The sequence below is a fragment of the Cinclus cinclus genome, chromosome 5 (assembly GCF_963662255.1).
Source record: "Cinclus cinclus chromosome 5, bCinCin1.1, whole genome shotgun sequence".
Classification (NCBI taxonomy): domain Eukaryota; kingdom Metazoa; phylum Chordata; class Aves; order Passeriformes; family Cinclidae; genus Cinclus; species Cinclus cinclus.
This window is the reverse complement of record NC_085050.1, coordinates 69,591,075-69,615,115: the sequence shown is the minus strand read 5'-3', so window position 1 is coordinate 69,615,115 and position 24,041 is coordinate 69,591,075. Positions and strand designations below refer to the sequence as shown.

General features: G+C 44.2%; 1 protein-coding gene across 1 annotated transcript; it reads left to right on the top strand.

Annotated features, from left to right (window-relative positions):
- The first annotated feature begins 5,137 nt into the window (after nucleotides 1-5,137).
- Nucleotides 5,138-23,577, top strand: FGF2 (fibroblast growth factor 2). The gene is made up of 3 exons (XM_062493991.1): nucleotides 5,138-5,315; nucleotides 19,822-19,925; nucleotides 23,392-23,577. The coding sequence occupies exons 1-3, from the start codon at nucleotides 5,138-5,140 to the stop codon at nucleotides 23,575-23,577; spliced, it is 468 nt and encodes a 155-aa protein (XP_062349975.1).
- Nucleotides 23,578-24,041: the final 464 nt, after the last annotated feature.

The window sequence follows — 24,041 nt, the reverse complement described above, 5'->3', positions numbered from 1 at the left end:
GCTCTGATCAAATGGGATAATGGGTTTCTGAAGTGACAACAACCACACAGGCAGGCACTGGCTGTATCTGCCCCACAGGCACTGATTTTTCCCCCCAAACACAGGGAAAAGCATCTCCCTCTAATCTCTGTACATGTGTCCCAGAACTTCCAGTGCAAAAGCAGTTGCTTTACCCTGTAGCAGTACAGCAGTATGTGTCTGGAGTCCTGAGCAGGGGCCAAGTTACTTTGGGACACTTCCTGCCACCCTTCCAGTGACATGGGATCAGGACAGATAAATACCTAAATCATGAGCTTATGGTTGTAATGCAATGTTGTGAGAAAGAGAAGTGATTCTCTGATTGTTCCCAATAAGGAATCCCTCAACAAATCTGGATTTCTTTGAAATTAAATATTAACTGAAATTGTTTGAGTTCATGATGTTAGATTGCAGAGTATTTTTGAATTTTTTTTTAAATGTATATCACCAGTCTTTATAATGAAATTGTTTCTTTACTTAGCCTGAAGTAATGTTGCCAGTTGAGATGTATTACTCTGTGATGTGGATGCAGAGAGAGGGTGTGTATATGTGTTTGTATGTACATTAGAGAGAAGGAAAGTGATTTTGCTAATTCTGAACTCTAACCCCCATAAATATTTGTACTTAGGACATTATTTCTCATTTCTCATAAGCTGAGGTCACTACTCCATCTCTTAGACCTGCAACAGCTGACAGTGCTTCTAGACAGTTCAGATCTTTTTCCAAGTGCAGTCATTCTGGACTACAGAAAAATTTTATTTACTTCCAATTTAGGCCTTGCTGGATTGTTCGTTCTCTTATCTTCAGCTGTGCTGGGCTGTTGTGTTTCCAACATTTGTAAAGACAATGCAAAACAAAGTTTTGGCCATCTGTGGCATTCTGAGATTAAGCATATATTGAGAAAATGTTATTTAGAAAGACATAAACAAGTGTCCACTGGTCCTTTAGAGGAATAAAATACTCCTTTGAACTGGAGTGGAGACTGTAGGAGGTTTGTAATAGGGAGATTTTTCTTTCTATTGTTGATGTAATGTCTTTCTACTATTTGCACCAGAAAAAGCAAAGAAAAAAAAAAGAGGAGGGAAGAAATAAGCTTTTGTTTAAAAGAGATATTTATGAAGGGTCTTAAAGTCTTCAGCAAGGTAAATGAAAATCTGCATTTCTGTCGACAGGTGTTTTTAAAAGACTGACCACACAAGTAGATTTCCCCAGGTACTTAATATCCATATATACTTCAAGCAGAGAAGCTTCTCATAAACTCATAAACTGCACCTGCAAAAGTAGATGGGCAAAAACTGAAGCTGCTTTCTATAGTAACTAATATTTAGAAGGAAAATTCAGTTATAGCCAGATTTGTGGCTGTTGCTTCCATCATATAAGGCAGGTACAGCATGTGCTTAAGCTCCTGACCAGACATACAAATATTGATCCAGAATATAAATATCAGCTCTTAATGGTGAAAGAGCTAAAAGTTCTGAGGAAAAAAAATGCTACTGAATTTTGAAACCCATGCTCAGGGTTTGAAGGAAGGAAATCTTCCTCCCAAATTTAACTCAAGCAGTTAATGTACTTTAATTTTTTGACATTTCCTGTGACAAGTGACTGTGAGAGCTGGTGGGAGACTTTTGGTGTCGATGTGTGCTGGAGAAAGGACATGGATTATTTTTCCACTGTTAGCTGAGCACTAGACAACACAGGAACAGCTTCAGAAGGGACACAGCTTATTCATCTCTTTTTGGCTAATTGCTTCTTGGATATGCACCAAAGAGAGAGATTTGAAAGCCAAGAGCCCCAGGGAGTGGAGAAGCTCTGTGATGGAGTGGAGGCCTGGGCTGATGTTCCATTTCCAGCAGCTGGAAGCGTTCACTGTCACCACAGTGACCCAAACCACCCGCTGAGGTGTCCTCATGGTGGGAAGATGGATGAGCCTGAGTGTTCCTGGGTGTCTTTGCTTAGTTCTAATTGCTTTTCAAAAGTGAGGGGCATTTTTGTTTGCTTGTTTAAGTCTATAGTAAATCAGGTCTTCTGCAGATTAATTTAGGATGCTTTTCAAACACTATTTCATTATTCCTCTGTGAGTAAACTGGAGATGTCATCCTGGTAAACTGTCAAGGACATATGGCTGAAACCACTTTAAAAGCAGCTTCGGTGAAAGGGGCTTGACATTTCCTGGGCTTGTCATATGGCAGGATTTGTAGTAGTAACTGCTGGAAAGCTAGGAGGGTTGTTGCCACTTGCATTAAAAACCAAAAACTGATGGGTGGACCTGATGGAGTTTTTTACTCTTAATTTAAAATATCTCAAAAATTACTCTTGGATTTTTCAAGGGTTTTCCTGTAACCCCACTAATAATATAATTTAGGTTTGAACTGTGTTTACTTTGGAGCTTTTCCCCAGATGTTCATACTGAGAGTCTCTAGAAATTTAAGAATTATGTACTGAACAAATGAGATGATTGGATGTGCAGATGAGTGCCTTGTGTTTAGTATGACCTCTGCGTGTGAGAGCAGCACTGAATAAAACAGCTCTTTCTGTGTAAGAGGTAAGGCATTCCTGTGAGGAGCAGGGGATTGCACTCCCATGGTCCTTATGGGTGCCTTCCAGCTTGAGATGTTCTCTGATTCTGTTAAAAATTGTAGCTGGTTACAAAACAGTGCAGGACAAACACAGAATGGCAGCAGTTCAGATAAATGGAACAGGTTTGAGAAAAGGTCTCTAAGAGTTGCTTCTGAAATAGCAGGAGGGTAAAGTTTATAGGCATTGTAACATGGAGTGTCACACTTACACAGGCCAAGAGAAGGCTTGTGCAGGAATTGGATAATTGATGGTCTGGGTGGAGGGGATGCAGCCATATGGGTGTAATTGTGTGGAAGATCTGAGCTGAGGAAGGGTGGTGGAAGAGTCCACAAGAAAGGAAAATGCTACTGCCAGAATTGCTTTAGTCAGTGTTTAAGAGCAGTATTAATGACCATATTAAGAGGCTGGACTGCAGAAGAAAGAGTGGAGAAAAGAAAACCAGCCGTGTTTTCCATTTGAAGAAGAGAAAGGAAAATTTATTAAAAATACAAAAAGATATGTCAAGATTGGCAGATCTTGAGGTGAGTGTAGATTGCTTAGGGAATAGGACTTTTCATTTGAGCTCTGTTATCTTTTAGTTGTAGGCCCCACATGTGCAATTCCCAGTGACAAGCTTCTAAAGAGTTCTCAAGCCTCACAATTTTATTGGTGAACTGGATTTTACTGGTTTTCAAAGGGATCATTGGATAAGGAATTTAAGCTGGTTGCCATACCCGTCCTGCCACCACTGGGTTCAGGCCCCCCCTGGAGATCAGGGCCCCAAGGCTCTGAGAAATAACCAGGACCCTGTCCTGTAAAGCACGGTGTCTACTCTGCAGCTCTGGGACAGGGCATCCAGCTGAGACCTGTGAGGGCTGCCATGTGTGCAGGCAGTGTGGAGCTCCAGGAATGGCTGAGTGGAACCATGGATGCTTAGTCTTTAGAAAAGTTTATTTGGTTTTAAGCATTTTGAGATTGCTTTTGTTTGTTTGTTTTTTAAAGAACTTATTAGAGTTTTAAAAATGACATTTTGACTCCTTCATCTACTTCAATCCAGCTTCATCTTCCCTTCATCTGCCTTCCAAGAAAGACACAAGGACTTTGGAAGGACACAAAATGCCCTGAATGGAGCTTCTGTTGCAGAGGATGAGCAAGAGGAAACAAGGAGGGTCTTCACTGTTGGCTGTGACTGTCCAGAACTCCCAGGGACAGTGGTAAGGTGGGATTTCCATGAGAAGTAGCAGAGGGTGTTTGAAGTGGATGGGTGGCTGGGGAGCTTAGGGAATGGGGGGATACTCACAGAGCTGCATTGCCCATGTGGCAGCAGATGCCAGCCCCTGGGCTGTGCCTGTGGCACTGAGGGGCAGCAGCTGACCCGGGGTGAACCTGGGCTGGGCCCTGCTCTGCCTGCTCCTTTCATCATGAGGGTGTGGGACAGAGTAATTGTCTCTTGATTCTGGTAAAGAACTAAAATCCATGGCTTGCCAGAGGTCAGAGCTGGGAAGGGAAGTTAAGCAGCAACAAAATATCCTTGACGTACTTGCTAGCAAAGTGAATATGGTGAAGTGCGTGAGCTGGACGCTGTCTGCCTTGGCGTTGGCTTGTTCTGTGGGTTGCTGCATATTGGCTCTGTGAAAAGCCCGGTGTTTGCTGTCCTGCTCGGGACTGTCCACGGCTGCTTGTGCTGCCTTTGGAAGCCAGAGAGTTTCCCAAGCTCCAGGCTTGAGCGGCCAGCCCGCTGTTGAACAGATTGCGGGCTTTGTTTTGGGCAGCAAACCTTTTAATTCTGTTCTGTTGTCAGCCTCGGGCACGAAGTGCATTTGATGGGTCGCTACACTTAATAAACTCCGTGTACATTTGTTTTATTAGAGGGGGAAGGCCTGTGCCAGAATTTTCACCTGTTGCCTTTTGCTATAATTTTGCTCCTGTTGGATGGGAGAACTGGTTTCTGGTGAATGCAATGGAACAAAACGGTTCCCATGGATTTATTTTAAACACACGTTTCATCATATTGTGATTTAAACAATTTGGTATGGTGCAGAGGCCACACAACTTCTGGTCTAAAATAACTCTCCAGTTACTTTATTTTATAACGCCAGAGGAAAAGATGTCCGACCGATGTTCGCCGCATCCCGTTTGTAGCGCTGCCGGCAGCGATGCTCAGCCGGACGGAGCCCCGCGCTGCCGGCCGGGGTTCCTCGGCGAGGGGACCCGCCGCCGCCCCTGCCCGGTCCCCCGAGGTAGCCGGGCCCGGCTGTGCCGGCGCAGGGAGCGGCCCCGGCGCGGCGCGGGGGCGGTCGGGGGCGGGGCGCGGCGGGGGCAGCCCGGTGCCCGGCGTGCTGGGCTCTACCGCTTGTCCTGCTTGCCGCACTGTCGGTCCTGCAGCAGCGCTGCGCAGCTCCCGCGGACCGGCCGGGACGGGACGGGACGAGTCGGGAGCTCGGCGGGGCTCGGGGCTTGCGAGGCGAGGCTGGACGGCAGGGGCAGGGGCCGAGGCCGCCCGGCGCTGGCGGCGGGGGGCGGCGGGGGCCCGGCGCGGCGCGGTGCCGCCGGGGCCCGGCACATGGCGGCGGCGGCGGCGGGGGGCATCGCCACGCTGCCCGACGACGGCGGCAGCGGCGCCTTTCCCCCGGGGCACTTCAAGGACCCCAAGCGCCTGTACTGCAAGAACGGCGGCTTCTTCCTGCGCATCAACCCCGACGGGAAGGTGGACGGCGTGCGCGAGAAGAGCGATCCGCACAGTGAGTGTGTCCCGGGACCACCGGGGGCGGCACCGGGGCGGCCGGGCGGGCGGCTCCTCGCCCGGGCAGCGGGGCTACGCGAGGAGCCGCGCCTCGGCCGTCCCGCCCTGCCGAAGCTTCGGCAGCGAGCCGTGCTTGGAAAGCGCCAGTCAGTGTGCCGAATGTTCCTATGCGAATAACCGCGAGTACGCAGACGGAGTTAATTCATACCGAGTTAATTCGTACCCACGTCCCGTAGCTGGTGGCCCCGCACCGGCATCCGCGGGATGTCCCGGGGCAAAGCCTCGCAGGAGGCTCCGCGCTCAACCTGCTGCGTACAGAGCTCGTCAGATGCACAGAAGTTTGGTTACGGCCTTGAAGGGGTCTCTGTTTGCGTGGCCGGGGTCTAATGGCACTTGACGGCTCTACACGGTGGCGGTGATTGCGTTGGATCTGTCAAGGTAGAGAGAAGGTTCTTTTTCCTAGTGCGGGTAGGTGCTCATGAGCAGGGGCACTTTTGGCACACAGGTACTCTTAGCAGCAGAGGGGTAAATCTGGTCAAGGAAGCAGGGTTTATAATAAGCAGCTGTCAGAACACCTTTTTGGCTTAGAATGTTCACACCTTGCATTGTTTCTTTGTGTGGTTTTTTTAATACATAACTTAAATAATGGTGTTTAGATACAGATCAAATCTATGGATTCCAGCAGCAGCAGGAGGTTGTCCCTCCCAATACCTGATCTTTTGAAGGGAGGGAAAGGCTCCTGGGCTGGGAACACAGCCCACGGACTGAGTGATCACAGGCTTGCAGGGAGTAGGTTGCTGTTACCAACACAGGCTGCTTTCTGCTTTTTGTCCCACAAACAAAATGCCTTTTGCAGAGCTCAGAATATTTTGGAAGTATTCAGCATGGAGGTTTTGTGGATGTAGTGGTGAGTTTTTGATGCACCTGTGAGGTGTTTCCTTCGGCACAGGTACAGGGAGTTGCTGTGTAGCTGTCAGATTGTCTCAGTGTGATTCCTGGTTGGAGGCAATTTGTTAGTGTGCAGTGTGTGCAGGGCTTGCCTGCGGGCACTTGGCATGAGGAACAGGTGAAATGCCTTACCGGGATTCTTCATCTGCTTTGCACCTGTGCTCTGAGTGATGGGTGCAAGGACCTGAATAAACTCAGGGACTAGGAGGAACAGGAATTGAGAAGACAGACCAAAGATTCTTAATATTACTTTTCACTTTGGTCACTTTTGCAAAATGGTTAGCTTTACCTAGCAATTCCAAAGAAATCTTGTTACAGGAATCCTTAAAGGAAATAAATCTCACTAGTTAACAGACACGTCAGCTCACTCCAGAAGCAGCTATGGAAATGTGCTGGAAATCTGCTGCAAAGGGAAGTGTTGAGTGGGGGATGTACAAGGCTGAAGCTGAGTCCAAGACACTGCCATGGCTGTTGGCTTCCTGCCTCATTCCCTATCTTTGCTTTTGAAAAGTGCACCTAGTGGTGTGTGGTGTTGTGTGCTCACCTGGCTAGACCAGGCTGCCCTGAATGCATGTGGTATTTATCACTGCTGTCTTTTTCATCACAGAGCTCCCCCATGATAATCTCTTCCCCCTGCCTATTTTTTATTATTCTCTCAGGAAAACTAGTACTAGATTTTCATTCTTAAGTCCTTCAAATGTTTGTTTTTTCTTCCTGTTGAGCTTTATCAATACTAAAATTTTCAGCTGACATCTCGTACTTTCCTAGTAGTGACTTCTCTCATTTTCTCATTATCAGACAGCTTTTGGCTTGTTGCTTTTTCTTCCTTTCCCCCCCGCCCCCGGAAGAGCCCTAGTTCTGAGAAGCAGAGAATAGTCAGTGCTTGAAGCATCAGCGAGGCTCATTGCTGGGGTATTGCGTGGTTCACATCCTTAGCATCCTTGCTGTAAATACGTCATTCCACACGACTCTGCTCAACTCTGACCTGGTGAGTGCTGCCCTGTGAAATCTCGTGGTATTCCTGGCATGGCAGAGGGCAGTAAATCTTGGATAATGTGAAAGGACTTAAAAAAAAATAAATTAGCAATTAAAATATACACCTCAAGTAATTCAGGGTGATTTTCTTAGTTAAGCAGAATGTTTTGTAAGGTGGTTTTGAGAAAAGAAATACAATGGCTGCACAATTTGGTTTAGAAATAATTAAAGGCCAGTTAGTAGGGATGCTTGTGGTTGCTGCTATTCTTAGGAATTAATTATACAAAATAACATTTCAGTAGCACATCATCCTTACTTTTAAAGGAAGTTCTTATTTTAGAAAGCAAGTTACTGTCTCCTTACGTTTCGGACCAAAGTTTCAATACTATAAACCAATTTCCGTGATCCGTGACCTTTTTAGCTTCCTTCCTCCTGCCTCTATTTGAAATACACATCTACGGCATGGTTTTACACTCAGCCCACTCACCTTCATTTATTCATAACTGTGTTGTTAAAGAAATTAAGAATGGAAGTTGACGTCTTGCGTGCTGGAGGATTGGAATCATATGATTCACACGGCTGAAACCCAGGACAGGGTGTCTTCCGTGGCCACTATTGCCACATCTGATGCATGTGCTGCTGTGACTCTGGTGGAGTGCCCCTTTGGACACCCTCTGGGGACTGTCTGGAGTGTTTTCCCTTGAAGAGGTACTTCAGGACAAACAAGAAACAGAAGGCGCTTTCTGAGAGTTTTGTTGTCTAAAGCAAAACAGAAAACATGGCTGGTTTGTTGTTGATCAGCAACTATTGATTTATGCCCTGGAAAACGTAGAAAGGACACAGTGTTTTTGGAAAGGCTTTTAGAATCTCTCCAGAGGTGTTTCCCTCAAAGAGGCTACAGTGTTGGTGAGGGGGAAAAGACTGGAAAATGGAAAGGCAACACTTATCCATACATTTAGAACATGTCTAGTAGCACAGCTGGTTCCTTTCAGAGCTTCCCTAAATGAGGAATGGTTGGCATTTATGTATTTCCATAATTTCTTAAGCAGCTTTGTTTCATGATGAGCATAACCCAAGACAGTATCCAAGGCATCCTAAGCCATTCTTGTCCACTCCTTAATGAGGTGACAAGGCTCCAGCCTCTACTTGGAAAGGATTCAGCTGTGTGAGCTCAGTGAACCCTGCAAATGTATGAAATACCTTCTTCCTGCTCAATACCTCTCTCCTCTTCCATAAATATCTGAAGAAAATGTGAAATTGGGCAATAGTGGTCCAGGAAAATTTCTTAAGCAGGTTTCCTTTCATAAATAGTTGTTAGTATTAAGTTCTTGACTTGTCTCTCTCACGTTTAAATGGTTATGCTCTAGATGTTTTGGAAAGACTCTGCTGAAGTGTAGACTGATTTTTAGAGCAGCTCAGTGAAGACGATGGAAAACTGATCACTGATCATGCAATGGGAGAAACCTCTTGGAGATCCCAAGTTGAGCAAACATCCGGAAGTGTTTTTGTATGAAGGTTCAAGACCTGGTGTTTAGCTTTTATACATGTGTAAGTTGTTTGGGACTTGGAATATCTCCTTTCCCATTTTGATGTCCCACAGTTGTGGCCAGAGCTGTTGACAGAGCAATATCTGTTCCAAATCTTAGCACAGAGTGAGAGGTGACTCGTTTAAAAAAACCCTGCCCCTAAATGTTCAAATGCATTGCTTCTGGATACAGATTCTTTTTGTGTTACTTTTGATCTGTTGCACAAACCTTAACTGCTTTGCCAAGTACTTTGTGGCATAGCACAGAAATTCCTCCTGGCTCATGGATGTAGGTACCTTTAGGGGATGAGGTAGCAGAGATCCTCTGTGTGAAAAAGTTGGGAATATGCTTCCCTTGCTTATTTTGTCATAGGAATACTATCATGTTCCTGCTCAGGGGAGGATGCCTTCCCATCTCTTGCTGTGTCTGCTGATCCTCTATCCCAGTTCCCAGTGAGTCTTGCCCACAGCTGTGTGATCCAGTAGCAGGTACACTCCAAAGGTGGACCAAGGCAACACGAGGTGTCTCCAGTTGGCAGTGAACCGTCCTGTCCCTCCCCGCTGTTTTCTGCCCAGTTTGGAAGTGGGGAAGGTCCCAAGGGCACCACCACCCACAGGTACACTAGAGGGCAGGATTTAGCCCTTAAATTGTCTCACTTAGGAAGCCAGGAGCGCTTTTATGTACTTACATAGTCTGGTTTGCAGGAAAATGATAATCCAGCTCCTGTTAGCCACCGCACTCCCAGAGCTGGAAAAGACAAATACAGGTAACATGTTCTGAGATAAGGTGGCTGCTGTTGGTTTTCATTTGGTTCATAAATGCTTGAAATTTGTTCAGCTGATTCTAAGAAAAAGTTTATCTGTAGTGGGGTCATATTTACAAGCATTTTACAGAAAGTAAATTATGCTAGCAACTCAACCTGAATTTTAAATCATAGTCTTTTCAGTGACACTATTTTTTGAAGGCTTTCCCTGGCTCCCCTGGATTACAGATAAGGCAGGCAGTTCTAATAAATAATGACTTGATCATTATGGTTTTTAGTACTCTTGGGAGCATTGCCTTGGGATCACTGGCCATCTGTTCCACGATACTTGGGAGGTGATGGATTGTGCTGAGCTGGTTAACAGCCCTGGAATTAATGGTGCTTTTTACTGTCGGTGACAGCATGTTTAGTGCATTTGTCTGATAAAACCAAACCTGACCCAGTGCAGGCCAGAGGATGCTCAAGTTACTGTTGCTGAAGAACATACATAAGTGTATGACATCTGTAAATTGAGGTGATATCTGAAATGTTTATGGCAGGATTTTTGAAGCCTTAAAGTTGGTAAGGAGATACTGTTTCAATCCTGATTGAGAATTAATAGCCTTGGCTTTTGTTAGCACCTGTTTAGGACTGTGTTTCAAAATAAAGCAGGTCTCTCACCCTTCATTGTTTTCAGCAGTATTTGGTGACAATACGCAGGTCAACTGTTTTGCCTGTCTGCCTCTTCTGCTGCCTCCAGACTTGTCAATAAAAATATTAAAAGGGCGCCTCTCTGGAGTGCTGGTGGCATTTTAGGGTTATTATCTTACGTAGTTTTTTGTTTGTTCAGGGTAGGGCCAGATTTTGACTGGAGCTCGATAGGATAGGCTGAGAATACAAATGAGATGATGTCTGCACAGTTGGGTGGAGGTCGTCCTGCAGGAGCTGTCATGGTGCAGTGCTGCTGGAGTGACCCTGGGTGAGCCTGTCACTCCTCTTTGACTTTCAGAGCTTGAAACCACATTGACCAAATGATTCAAAGGAGAAGGAGACTGAGGGTACTGTGAAAGGGCAAAGTAGGGCCCAGACTCCATGGCCGTGTGCAGTGCCAGTGTGGTGTAATTCTGTTCTTGTGCTGCAGAGCTTGGTTGTTTGTCTGTTACCTTCTGACAGGATTTCAGCAGATCTCATAAAACTGCAATCATTAGGATTCCTGGAATATGCAAGTCACAAAATCCTGGTAGCCGTGGCTGTGGAATCCTGCATGGTGGTGTTTTGTAAGAGCAAGGAGAGATGTCAGCTGTTATACAGCTTGAAAATATTTGTAGTCTGTTTCTTGGTTCTTTCCTTTCTGCTCTGAGGCTGGCCCACGATGCCTGAGGCAGACTTACCCCATATCCCCAGCCCCTCTGTGCCATTCTGTGAGGGTGTAGCTTCGGGATTATTTTTGGTGTTAAAGGAGGTCCTTAACATACTCAAGTGTGCAGTTACTGCAGCATCTTGATCTGCACTTGGGTGAAGGTCTGTAGCACCTCTGGGCACTGGCATCAATCTTTTGGTATCTTTTCTTGGCATTTCTGGGTACTGGGGAAAAGATCTTGAAGTCTTATTTTTTTACCACATATCTGTCACTGAAATGCCAAGAAAAGTGCCAGAGCTAGTGCGAGGGAGGTGGTGGGGGTGCAGGGCTGGGAGTATGGAATGGAGGGACATGGAGTGCCCCTCGCCAGTGGAGCTGATTGTCACTGCCTGTCCTGTGATGCCCTGTCCTGAACCGTCTCATCTGTTACAATGCAGGACAGGATACAGGAGCTTCCCAGATGGATATCTTCAAGAGTGTGAAGAGAATCTATGCAGTTGTCACCTATGTTAGATTTCAGGTTAGAATAGTAGTTTTGGGACTGTGTTACAAAGAATGTTCATAGTCTCACAACTCTGCAAAAACCACTGGAGAAACTGACACTTCTGGGTGTAGGGAACCACACCTGTGAAGTGGTTGTGTGCAGTTACTCCACAGGACCCACTGGTACCTGTGGGAACAGAGGTGGATACAAAACCAGGAGCATGTGTTAGTGTGGAGAAGCAGCCACCAAGGGCCATGTAGGGGCTGTCACTTCTGTGTAGAAGTCCCTTAGGGAATCCTGCTGCACAGACTTGTTGGGCTGAGCAGTTCCTGGGAAACAGTACGTGGATTCAGTTCCTCGGGTTTCTCTCCACGTGTAATGGAGCAGTTGGGGAGAATGGCTGAATGTGTTCCTGGCCATTTGTCGGAGAAAGGATTAATTTTGTGGTTTTAGAGATGCTTACAGACTCACTATGGATGTTTTGCTGACAGTAATGTTGTTCACTCAGGAAAATGGAGGGAAAAAATGTACAATGCGCATGTCCTTAGAAGTGCAGGAATTCCTCAAAGCTCAAGAGGTGCACAGAACTGCCTCATGTTGCCAGGTGTTATTTATTTCAGTCCCAACCTTCTGCTTGTTTTACAGCTTCAAGCAGTAGCCTCTTCCAGAGCACTTACCTGTGCTAGAGCAAGTACCAGTAGTGGTAAGGTGATCCAGTGGTCAGGCTCTAATGCCATGGATCAGTATTGTCAGTGTGATATTCTGTTAGGAGTGGGTGTCTGGCTGCTGCTTTGATGTGGTGTGAGGTGAGACGGTGTGATGGCCAGTGCCTGTAGCTGGTGTGCTGCAGGAGCCCCCTCTTGCAGGAGATGTCTGGAGCAGTGTGCACATTAAACCATCACATAAATCTAAACCAGGATATGGGCACTAGCAATGGTCAGGCTGAAGCAGCAGGGAGTCAAGTAGGTTCTTCCTAGCTGCAGATTCCAAGGTGTCTCTTTTGTTGTCAGGAAAGTGCCTAAGTCCATTCTTAGTATGGTTTAAATGTACTCAGAATAAAAGTGAGGAGTGTTACCCAAATATGTGCTGTGTTTTATTTTCAGTTAAGGAATCTGGTTTCTTACAAAGAAAACTCTGCTCATTCAAAAGCAAATTTAGAGCCTTTTTGTGAAGACTGGGATTCATTACTGTGCCTGGTCAGCAGTGATTGACAGCTCTTGTCCTTCACTGCAGCTCGTGCTGTTCCCCTGCAGATGCTTTCTCCAAAGGTCAGCACAGGGTGGTTACACAGCTTGATGGAAGGGGATGAAATAGGAGGATGAAGTAAGACTCCGGGCTTATTGTGGCATTTGCACTGTCCTTGCAGGAAAGGAGCTGAGCTGGCACCAATGCAATACCATGTGTGCCCGTGTATGACTTTAAATTTTTTAGTTTTTTCTTTTTTTTTTTTTTTGCAAAAATATGTATTAAAATCTCAATGATCAGTTTGGTTTCATTGGTACTGGAGATTGGCACTGGGAAGTACAAACCCAGCATAGTCTCTGTCTCAACCTTTTGGCAATCAGCTCTAAAAGGCAGCTCAGTTCACAGGAGCTCCTGTGTATGGACTTGTTCCTGCTTCCTCCCCCTGTCTGCTGAGCCATCTCTCTGGACCCTAGGTACTCAAGTTCCTCTTCCCCCACTGTGCTCCAGACTCTCTGAAATCCAGTTTACTGATTCTCCTTGGCGTTCCTAAAATCCAGCTTCTCCTTTCCAGCTGTGGCACTGAGCCTTATTGAGCCTCTGGGTCGGCAGTGTCTCATCACTGCTCTGGCAGCCTTTGCCTTTCATCTCATGTGTTACTGCCCCGACATCGGTCACAGCCCTGAAATACTGTGTACTACTGAGTAGTAGTGTGAGTTGTACCTGGAGGAGAAACACTACAAAATACCTTCTAAAAATTGCACATTTTACCTTTCCTGTGTTCTGGAATGCTGTTCCCGTGTTCACCTTGGGATCTCCCTGGTTTTATGTATTTGTTTTGCTGCAAGTAAAAAGCAGGTCATTGTTACAAGGAGATTAGTGAATGCACAGTAAACATAAAACTGAACTTCTGCAAGTTCTGTACGTGTCTTTTGACACGGCTGTGTTGGCTGAACAGTTGCACCAGCTTTGTTTTGAAGTTGAACACCCAAAAGTGGTTATTCTGCAATTTACTTCAGTCAATACTAAATGAAGCAAAAGCAAATGAAAGCAACATGGGGGATACCTTACCCTTATTGAGAAACAATGGGAACAGTCCTAAAAAAACTACATGTGAACAGGCATGCATTATTCTTTTGATAAAGAAACCCTGAAACATTTTTCTAAGTCAAGAATATAGGGTGAAAATAATGGTAATTTGGAGACTAAGCTTTATTACCTATACCCAGTAATGAATTAAGTTCTTCTCTGGTAAAGTTGGGAATTTTTTCTGTTTGCTTTTGCCTTCTTGACTTCCAAAGATGCATCAGTTCATCTGCACTGCCAAGGAGTTAGCAAACGTGGCAGAAGGCATTTAGAAGGGTTTTACATGATGGTGACTTGGGAGTTTCTGGCGTATGAAATCCTTTCGTAATGCGAAGCAATCGCTGTTTACTCGGCAGCACAAAATGCCCAAGTTGTGCTTTGTAAGCAGAATCCACAAACTTTGGATTTGCTTTTGCATGACATTATTACTTTTAAAGGGCTCAGTTATGTTTGATTATCCAGGTTATGCAAGCTGTGAGAAGTGGAGAAGCGTGGCTGTGCGTGTTTTACACATGGGCACACAGGCAAGGAGCACAGTGTCACACAGGTGCCAGAAGTGTTGGATGTCACACTATTCTGAAATTGTTGTTCTGCAGGATGATGTTACAGTCTTTTATATGAAATTTATAGAGAACACCAGAGAATGCTGTGTATTTGGTAATAAGTGTTTCATGGGGAGGATTCCCAGTGCCACAGGTGCGTGTTAGGTACAGCTGGGCATTTGCAGGAATTGAGGTCAAGACATAAATCAGAATAGGTGGAGAACCTGAATAGGGAAATAATTTCCTTTGTAATCAGTATCTCTACTACTTTAAAAGGTGAAAACCGTTAACATCTGAGAGTGTCCCTGTTAATGTGGTTGATTAGAACATCGGGCGGATGCTTAAACAGTTACACGAGTTACTGTTCTGCTTTAAGCCTTGGATTACTCTTAAGTGTAACCGGAACTTCCTGAGGTGTTTGTGTTTCAGGAGTGTGTATTTTTGTTGTAGATGTTTACATTTTGGAGACCTTGGGTCTGTCTGCGAGTGGTTTTTATGCCTCTGGCTGGCAGAAAGGAAAAAGATACACTTAGAATGTTGTCATGCAAAAGCAAAGAAATGTGCCTTTGTACGGAGCGTGACTCACTGTTTCTCGCTGCGACACTCCATTGGCTTGATTGTTTTCATTGCAATTCTGATGGTTTGGTTTATTAGCAGCTCACCTCTCCTGCTAAGCTGTTTCTCCTCCCTGCCTCACACGACCTGTTCCAGGTTTTAGGCAGTGTGTGCATCGGTGACTCTGGCAGTGGCTCAGTTTTACCGTGAGCATATGGAAGCAAGCAAGTTGTTCTCTTGTTCACGGTCTGAAGACTTGGGGATGCCTTGTATGTCAGCGCTTATGAAATAGCAGATGATGTTAAATTGCTAACTGTGCCTTTGAGAAAGAGATATCAGAAATTGTCAGAGACTGATGTGGGACAGAGGGATTTTTGTAATTCTTAGAGAAAGTTACAGTAGGCATCACCAGGCTGGGGTTAGGATCTGATCCAGCAGGCAGGAAATGCCAGAAGGGGGGTGTTAATATATGTGTGTTTGTAAATGCATGTGTAGCTTTGAACCAGCCCTGGGCTCGGTAGGGTTTGTCGTGTTAGGTGTGGAGCAAGCACGTCTGACTCCTTGTGTTTTGCTTGGACACGTGGCTGGGAATAGATGTTGCCCCCGAGCATGAAGGAATGGCCAACTTCAGCCACAGAGGACTGCGGAGTGGGAATTCAGCTTTAGGGTGTTTGATTTAGCAAAACGTCGTTGAGTCTTACTTTTCCCCCTCTTTTTTTTGGTGAACTTCCTTGCATTTCTGATGCTTATTCCCTCTGGAGCTGACCCAGCTCTGCAGTGAGACTGCAGAATAGCTGCTTTGTGCTTTCCTGTGGGCACAGAGGTGCGGGAGGACGGGCAGTGGGAGCCGGCGCAGCAGCTTCACTGCACTGTCACTCGGGGGCCTCGTGGAAGGATTTTCCTTACAGGGCCTCTGCAAATATGTTGGAGATGGGCCCTGAGCCTTTGGCTGGGGCTGAGCTTTTCCACAGCAGACTGTAGTAACACTGGTCATTGATCCAGAGACGTGCAGCCTGGGATTTTTGGGGGGTACAGAAACTCTCCCTTCTGGTAAACTGAGTGAGAGGTGTTTTGCATTTTGTTCCAATAAAGCCAGCTGTATGTTAGGGAAAACAGGTTGAAATTGTATCCAGTTTGTCCTCTCTTCCTGGGCCATAAGCTGCTCCCTTAGGTGCAGTGTGGCAGGCAGGGTTCTCGCTGTGAAGTGATGGATGCTCTTGAGAAGGAGGCTGGACTAGAAGGAGTTCTTCCAACCCGAGTTTTGTGTGATCCCAGCACTGGGGCTGGTACTTGTAGCTTTAGTCTGTGCTGAAGACTGTGTGTAGAGTGTTTGCTAGAAGGGTTACAGTGAAAATACAGCTGAGGCTGTAATCAAACCTTTATTCGCTGTGTAAATACATCCAAAGCCAGAAGCCCATGGTTGGTTTTTACTTCAGGGTTTCTCTGATAGAGTGGTTAGAGTTCCCATTTCCCTGAGGAGGAGTAGGAAACTGGGGATTTTATTAATCCCTTTGGGTAATACATGCTTGAATTCCACCTCCTTCAGATGTGTGAGTTTGCCTCATGCTCCAGTACAGCACCCTCCTATACTGCCCTTACCTTGCCCTTGCCTTCACTGCTCTTTGCTCTTTTTATTTGCCTTTCATTTTATTCCTCATGTGTTTCTGTCCCTTTCTCTCCTCCCAGTGACCTTTATTTCCCCTTTTCCTTACTGATCCTGTGGCATTCTCCTGCCCCAGAACATCTTAGCCAGTGCAGCTGCTGTGAGTGAAATACCAGCACGTGGCTTTGCTCACAGGGATTGCCCCGGCCGAAGGGCTTGCCAACACATTCGCACTGAGAGTCAAAAGGTGGTACCAGCTTAGCAGTGAGCAGCTTACAGAATGTGCAGCTCTGTTTTTCTGAAGCATTAAATTGGTAAATTTTGCCCAGGTCTTTGAAATGAACCGATTTTAAAGGAGATTTTTGGCCAAACCCTTTATGATGCAGAGCAATGAAACCATTTGGGACCATTTAAGTTGTGCAGTTCCTGGGTCTGGGCCACTCTAAAGCTTTGGTTTATTAGAACTGTAAAAGGACCTGAGAGTTTGCATTGTACGTGTGATTTTCCAGTTCTAGTGCTCAGGACAATAAAACTACTTTTGGAAAATGTCCATGCTTTCTCTATTCTCTGCATTTGCTAACAGCTTTCCTGTCTAGCTACTTGTCCTTAAAATTATTTTCTCCACTGGAGTGGAGAAACTGCCTTGGAAATAATTTTTTTTTTTGAGATTTCTAGAAAACAAGGAAGATCCATTTCTTAACAGAAATCTGAAAACTTGCCAACCACAACTGTAATAAATACCACTTTTCAACTTCCATATTCTTAGAAAAGTCTCTTGAAGTTGTGAAATAAATGTCCATTTGTAACTCTCTTAAATGCATTCTTTAGTTTAACCTGCAGCTTGTACATCTGTCCTGCCACATACGCTGTGAAAGAACATCTCAGTGCCTTTTGCAGTGTGCTCCAGCTTCCTTTAGTGACACAGATTGTACTGGTTTCAGTGGAAATTCAGGTTGGACTGTATATCTTGTGGTGTTCTTCAGCCAGAACATCAGTGAGTACGAATCTCTGACAGAACCTCTGTGTATTGTTGGGAAAACCCATTCCCTCTCTATCCATTTTTATGCGACAAGAAGGCACTGTAGGTTCACTTGCGCTACATCACTCCGAGTTTCTCTGCTGGTGTGAAATGCATACATATGTCCTGCAGGTCACTCCTTCTTACTCAGCAGAATTATTCTATTAAGCTTACGATAGAAAAGAAAGTCTTTAATAGGAGCTGTAAATTTCCTGGGTCCTTTGAGTTGGTTGTATTGTTTTATTTAGTAACTCAGCGATGACTTAGCCCCCATCCTGGGGATGTTTGCTCAGCAGGCAAGCTCTGTATTCCCACAACACCAAGGGGCATCCAGCTGAGCCTTGTGCTTGGCATTCCTCATGGATTGCAGGGCATGAATGGGAACAGGGAAATAACTCACTACTGTGCTAGAGGGGCCTCAAAGAAGTGCCAGAATATCTGGGAAAACGGATCTTTTTAGCCCTTGGTTAATGACTTCTTTCACAACAATCTCCTACTTTTTTGGGGATACAAATGTCTTAATTATTTGGCTTTCATGGACGGGGTTTTGAGGTTCAGTTATGCTGAAAACAAGTATTGGTGGTAGATGTGAAATGATGAACAGAGTCTGCACTGTTGCTGTTGGTGACCAAAGGCTGCAAAAGATGCAGATGATCAGTGTCAGGTGTTACATTTCTCTTACAACCAGTTTAGTGGCAGTGAGCTAAACCTGAAGTTGTTGCTTCTGGTGATGATCATGTGGTCAAAATCTGTTTGATCGGCAAGGCTGTATTGTATCTTTGCATCTCCAGTTCAGTGTAACCCTGTAGCAAATAGTCACTGCATTAATAAAGCTGTAAAATAACACTGAAACCTGGAAAACTCTCAGTACTGTTCTGGCTCTGTTTGTTCACATGCTTTTGGAGTTGGAGAGGAAAATCCATTGAAGCTGATTTTCCTTTTGGAGCTTTCAGTATTGCAGCTCTTTTCAAACTCTGCAGGAATACCTTGGGGCTTTTTCCTTTTTTTTTTTCTTTTCACAACCTTCTCCAAACCATACAAATTTTTACAGGACTTACAGACCTTTACCAGAAGTTTATTTTTACAGAATTTGAACTTCTGGCCCAGTGTGATGCTGTAGGATTTCGTGTGCGTTTTCGTCCAGAGAAAGTCACGAAGCAGACAGTACTGCAGTAATTAATATTAATTTTCAGCTGTTCCACAGCTGTTTCTTGTTAAGTGTGTGGTGAAAGCTGTGTGCTTGGCACATCTCAAAAGCCCATTTCCCACAGTCCCTGCCCAGAGCACTTTTCCACGTTCTTGCTTCCCCAGAGGTGAAGGAGTTATACCAGAGTGTTTGGAGCTGTTCACAAGTCTGATTTTGGCCTCATAACTTGGGAGCCCTGTATTTTGGATACTTGATTCTGAGATGAAATTGTGCCTGACTTTTTACTTTTACCCTGAAAAAGGATTTGCAGCAATTATCCCAACAGTTTCATGTTCCCTGTATTCCTGGTGTTGGAGTTTTGGTTGGTTTCTTCAGTGCTGTCTTTTTTTCCCTTCAGCAAAAAGCTAAATAAGCAACAACCTCTCTCTGAATCTCAAGAGATGCTTCTTCTCCAAGATTTGCAGTCACTTCAGGCATTTATTCTGGTGGCTGAAAAGCTCAAGATATTTAAAACTGCATCTCCAAATAGAGTAAAGTACCCGCTGAACCAAAGCAGGTGGATGAAGGAAGCTCTTGTCTGAGATGTTGTGTACAACAGGCAAAGGCAGGCAAGAGGGGAAGTGTTCATGTGTTCATCCAAACTACTGGGTTTGATTTATGGCTACAGAAATCAGATAAGGCTTTGTGTTAATAATTCACAGGACCTAAAAGCTGTGTGATAGGACCTTACAGGCTTTTATTTCTGTAAAATCTTCGGTTTCTTTTAATTGATGCAAAACATGTTCCTGCTTTGTATAACTCTGTTTCTTGTGCCTTCGCCTACTGCTGCAGTTCTGTTTGTTTGTTCCACCCACTTGTTGGATGGATGAGGTAAACAAATGGGTATTTTCCTGTTGGGAACTGCCAGAACCCTTAGGGGATGATACGGACCTGGACAGTCTCTGTTAGAGTCGCTGACAGGCTGCCTGTACCGAGCTGCTTGCGCTCAGTGTCCGATGCTGCTCTGCAAACATTGAGAGAGCCCTCTGGTACAACTCCCATGAAAAACTTCCATTTTCTGGGAGCAGTTCACCATGCCCTAAGCAGCCTTTCAAGGAATTTCATTGGTTTTAAGCTGCCTTTATGTGAAACGAAGAGGGAAGAACTCAGTCTTGCTGTTGGCAATTTGAGAGTAGCTACTTTCTTTGTAAAAACAGCATCAGAAAACCAAAGGTTGAAAATTTACTATTTTCATTGCAAGCTGGAGCTTTTCTGTGGTGGAGGGTTTGAAGCAGGGTTTGCTGCAATCCCACGATGGCTATGAAACTTTTTCTTTTTTTTTTTTTTTTCCCCACAGTCAAGCTGCAGCTTCAGGCAGAGGAGAGAGGAGTGGTGTCCATCAAAGGTGTCAGTGCCAATCGCTTCCTGGCCATGAAGGAGGATGGCAGACTGCTGGCCTTGGTAAGCAGCACTTTGCTGATGTCTCTGTTGCTGTGTGTGTATCCCTTGCTCTGTGTGGAGTAGCCTTTCTTCCTGCAGGACTTACTCAGCTGCTTGGTGTGGGGCTTGTCAGGAGAAATGAGCTCTGCACAGCTTCTGTCAATTACTTGAAATGGGAATTAGGACTTGGGTACTTCTGCCCTAGCTAGGAGCTGCAAAATTTAACAGGAATGGATTGTCTGAGAGAGAAAAAAAATCAGTGATCAGGAAATTATAAAAACAAATGAAGAATAAAGTATCTGCCTTTTTACCCTAGGGAGTAATTTTTTCCTCTTTCACTTACTTCCACATAAAGCGATTTTAAAAGACCTCTTGGAAGTGGAAAGTAAAGCCAATTTCTTTAAAAAACTACTTTCGTGATACTAATCTATATAAATTATTTTCTCATTTTCCACTTTGTGGAGAGAATTGAGGGTTTTTTAGGCACTTCTACTTCCTAACTAGAAAACTGGCAAGAAAAATATTTTTGAAAATGTGATGATAAAATTTTAAAAGTTATATGAATGTGGGGAAATGAAACTGCTCTCTAGTGAGACTAGTTTTAGTTTAAACTCTTGTGAGTTTTATTGGTATCAGCTGAATTTTTGTGTTTTAAAGCCAGTGTGTGCAGCAGACTCTGAGAGTTAACATCTCAGAGCCAGATGATAAATTTTGTTTTAAGAGCTGCAGTTACATTCATTTTGCTTATGAGACCTAGACACTGTAAATCCCTCATCCACATTTATATCCTTCAGTTCGTGGTGAAGCACCACTGCAGGGCATCCATCCTGTCAGAATTTTGGTTTGTAACAGTCCCTGGTGCTTTGTGTATCCACACAGCCCCATTCAGCCCCTGTGCATGTCCCTTCCGTGGCTGGGGCTAACAATCTGCATTCCTAGCACTGGCTGAATGCAGCTAATGAAAGGTTTGTGGCAGGGGCTGTGGAAGTTATTTCTGATTCCCCATCTCTGCCTTCATGAAATGAGACTGAAAGTAGTTTTACAGGAGCAGAGCTCCCCAGGGCACTCCTCAGTTCTGGCTCCAGGGAGTTTTGTGTGGGCTCGGGAATGTAGTTAAAGAACCTGCTTCATGTTACTTGGATATTGTGACAGCTCAGTTGAAGAAAATGTGAGGAGTTGTCCACTGTGCTATTCTTGAGTTAAGGATAATTGGGAATTTCCTGTGGTGCTGGTGCGGTGGCATTCGGCTTCCCATTCTGATCACACTCTGTACCCTGAGCAACGGGGAATGGTCAAAACAGGGTGTTTAGCACCAGCTGTAAAATGATAAATGTAAACACAAGAGTGTGTTTATATTTGGGATTTCTGACCTGCTGCACACTTCCCTTGCACGTTTTAGTTGTTCAGTTTCTGTAAGGTGAAATGCTCAGAAAGTATCGTCCAGTCACGCGGAATAAGTAAAGTTGGGTCACTGTGCTTCTCACTGGAGCTTGTAAAACTTTTTTTTTTCTTTGGTGTTTCTGGAAATGGGTATTAGTTGAATTGTATTTGCTGCACACAACATTGTTGTTATTCATAGGTGGAAACTCTACTCAAAATAATACTTTTTTTCTCTCAGCCTAACAAACACTGCTGCAATTTCATAGCTGTTTTCTGTAGCACTGGCAATGTTTTTCCATGAGGATTTCTGTGCTGATTTCCAACAGTCTGTGGCTGGCTGTGCCGTTACCATATTTTGCCTCTAAACACATTCAAGAAACTGTTTCTAATTGCCAGCATCTCTTGTTCAGTTAGAGCAGGGCTGTGTTTCACGAGGACTTGCAAAGAGTGTGTAGTGGAAATGTCTGTGGTGAATTGCACATGGTGAAACACTGCTGAAATTTCTTTTAAAACATGATGGAACTTTAATTTCTAAACACATGATTTAGTCCTCTAATCCATCAGTGACTCAAGTACTACTTTGTCCTTTTTAATGTCTGGAGTTTTTAAATTACTTTTCAGTGTCCAGGATCAATTTGTGTAGTGTCCTTGTTTTACAAATAAATTAACGTTTTCGTAAATACGTTTGCAAATTCTTATTCGGGCCTGTTTTTCGTCTTGTTGGATGTTTTTGTAATTACTTGTTGAGACATGCTGCAGGGCTTGTTCTGAGCTGGGCTTTGCAGGATGATTTATTGCACAGCTCGTGGACTGCTGCTCGCCCTGGTGATTTGTGAGGGGGGTGCAGTGGGTTGCATTCTTGTCTGGAAATCTGGATGATGCAGCTTTTAATTGAGCATTTCATGCTCTTTACTAACAGACTCGTGGGGGAGAGGTGATCTCTACAACTGGAGGAAATGGCTGGTTTTGAATGCAGATAGTCAAAAACTCCCCTTGGAAAATGCTCTTTTAACTGAAAATACTTGTGCAGGAATGCATCTATTCCATCAGATTTTCAATGGATTAATGGAAGCATTTCCCATCTGATATGGCTTATTTGACTTTCCAGTTTAATTATAAGGAAATACTTTCACTTTATGGAATGAAATGTGATTATTTAATGAAGACATTTCCCAAACTTCCCATGAAAGGAAGAATTTTGACTAACTTGTATTTTATGACAAATAATTTGTTATTTAAGGATAGGACCCGTGCATTCTGTCGTGCTTACGTGGTTTCACTGTGATCAGCTGGATTTTGCCAGACTTCAAGGACTTGACTCAAAGGGGAATACTTGTCTTTTGATGTTATGGATTCGAAGAATGTTTGTGAGAATAACCTGCATTTAGTTTGAGCAGAGTTCAGGTGTTTCATGAGGTGCTGTGAAAGCTTCTACTGCCAGATCTGCACTCTGGATGCAGCCTGGACTGAAGTGTATTTGAAATGAAAACCCACAGATATCCAGGGTTTTTCCAGGTGCTGAGATTGTCAGTGCAGTGGCTGGCATCAGCAGTCTAGCTTCTGAAATGTCACCTCTGGCAGATGTTAAGGAACACACAGTTCATGAAGCCTGAGCTGTCATCTGTCACCAAAACGACGGGGCTTATGTCAAAATGTTTACATTGACAGCGTACTGTAGGAAAGCACTGGTGTCACGTATGCTTTGGGGAGAAACAAGGACTTTTCCTTTTTTTCACCCTTTTTTGATGTGCCTCTGCCTGAATTTCCAGCGTGGGCAATTGCACTGAATTGTCTATACTCTGATTAAAGTTTTTGTTCTTAAAGGCTTCTCTATACATTTTCTGATCAGAACAAAGAATTATAGTAAAAGCAAATTAAAAGCTGCTTGATCAGTGTTAGAGACAATAAATTCACCATAGGTAAAAGTCTCTTATTGTAGGTGTTTTTAACAATATTTTCACAGTAAGTATCTTTCTTCAGTAGTGAAACAGTTAATATCTATTTCTTAAAACCAAAGGTACTGCTCATATTCTTGCTGAGTTAGTCCCCTGAACGTGAAGAATTGATTTGTGGTGCTACCAGTAATGCTCTCTCTTTTCCCTTTTAGAAATACGCAACAGAAGAATGTTTCTTTTTCGAGCGTTTGGAATCCAATAACTATAACACTTACCGGTCACGGAAATACTCGGATTGGTACGTGGCACTGAAAAGAACTGGACAGTACAAACCTGGACCAAAAACTGGACCTGGACAGAAAGCTATCCTTTTCCTTCCCATGTCTGCTAAAAGCTGACTTCCATGGCAGATTCCGAGCACCAATGCCACACAGCACTAAAGATGTTGCCTTTCCTTCTCCTCTCCAAAGCAGCCAAATATAAGCAATTATTTGCTGATATTATAACTACTTTTGCAGATACCAGATTAAACCATGAATGTTTCATGCTATCTTTTTGTTGCTCTTTAAATCTATTGTGCCAGTGTGTGTGGAGGTAAAATGACTTGCAGAATATATTTTCAGGATCAGTAACACTTCTGTTTTCTTCTAGGTACCTATGTATTTTATTTACCTTATGCTTGCTTTACGGAGTAGAGGAGAAAAAACCTGATGCGCATTCATAGCAATAATTACCTTTAAAAATAATTTATATCTTAGCTTATTAGAGAATAAATACATTCTAATAATTACCTAAAAAGAAATCCACGGATAACTGTAATATGCAACACTGCAATAATAATTCTAAATTATTACTGTATGGA

Bases quoted from the DNA above. Each gene is read 5' to 3' on its own strand.
- FGF2 (XM_062493991.1), top strand. From the start codon at position 5,138: ATGGCGGCGGCGGCGGCGGGGGGCATCGCCACGCTGCCCGACGACGGC. The intron at 5,316-19,821 runs GTGAGTGTGTCC...TTTTCCCCACAG, and splicing joins CGAGAAGAGCGATCCGCACA to TCAAGCTGCAGCTTCAGGCA. The intron at 19,926-23,391 runs GTAAGCAGCACT...TTTCCCTTTTAG, and splicing joins ATGGCAGACTGCTGGCCTTG to AAATACGCAACAGAAGAATG.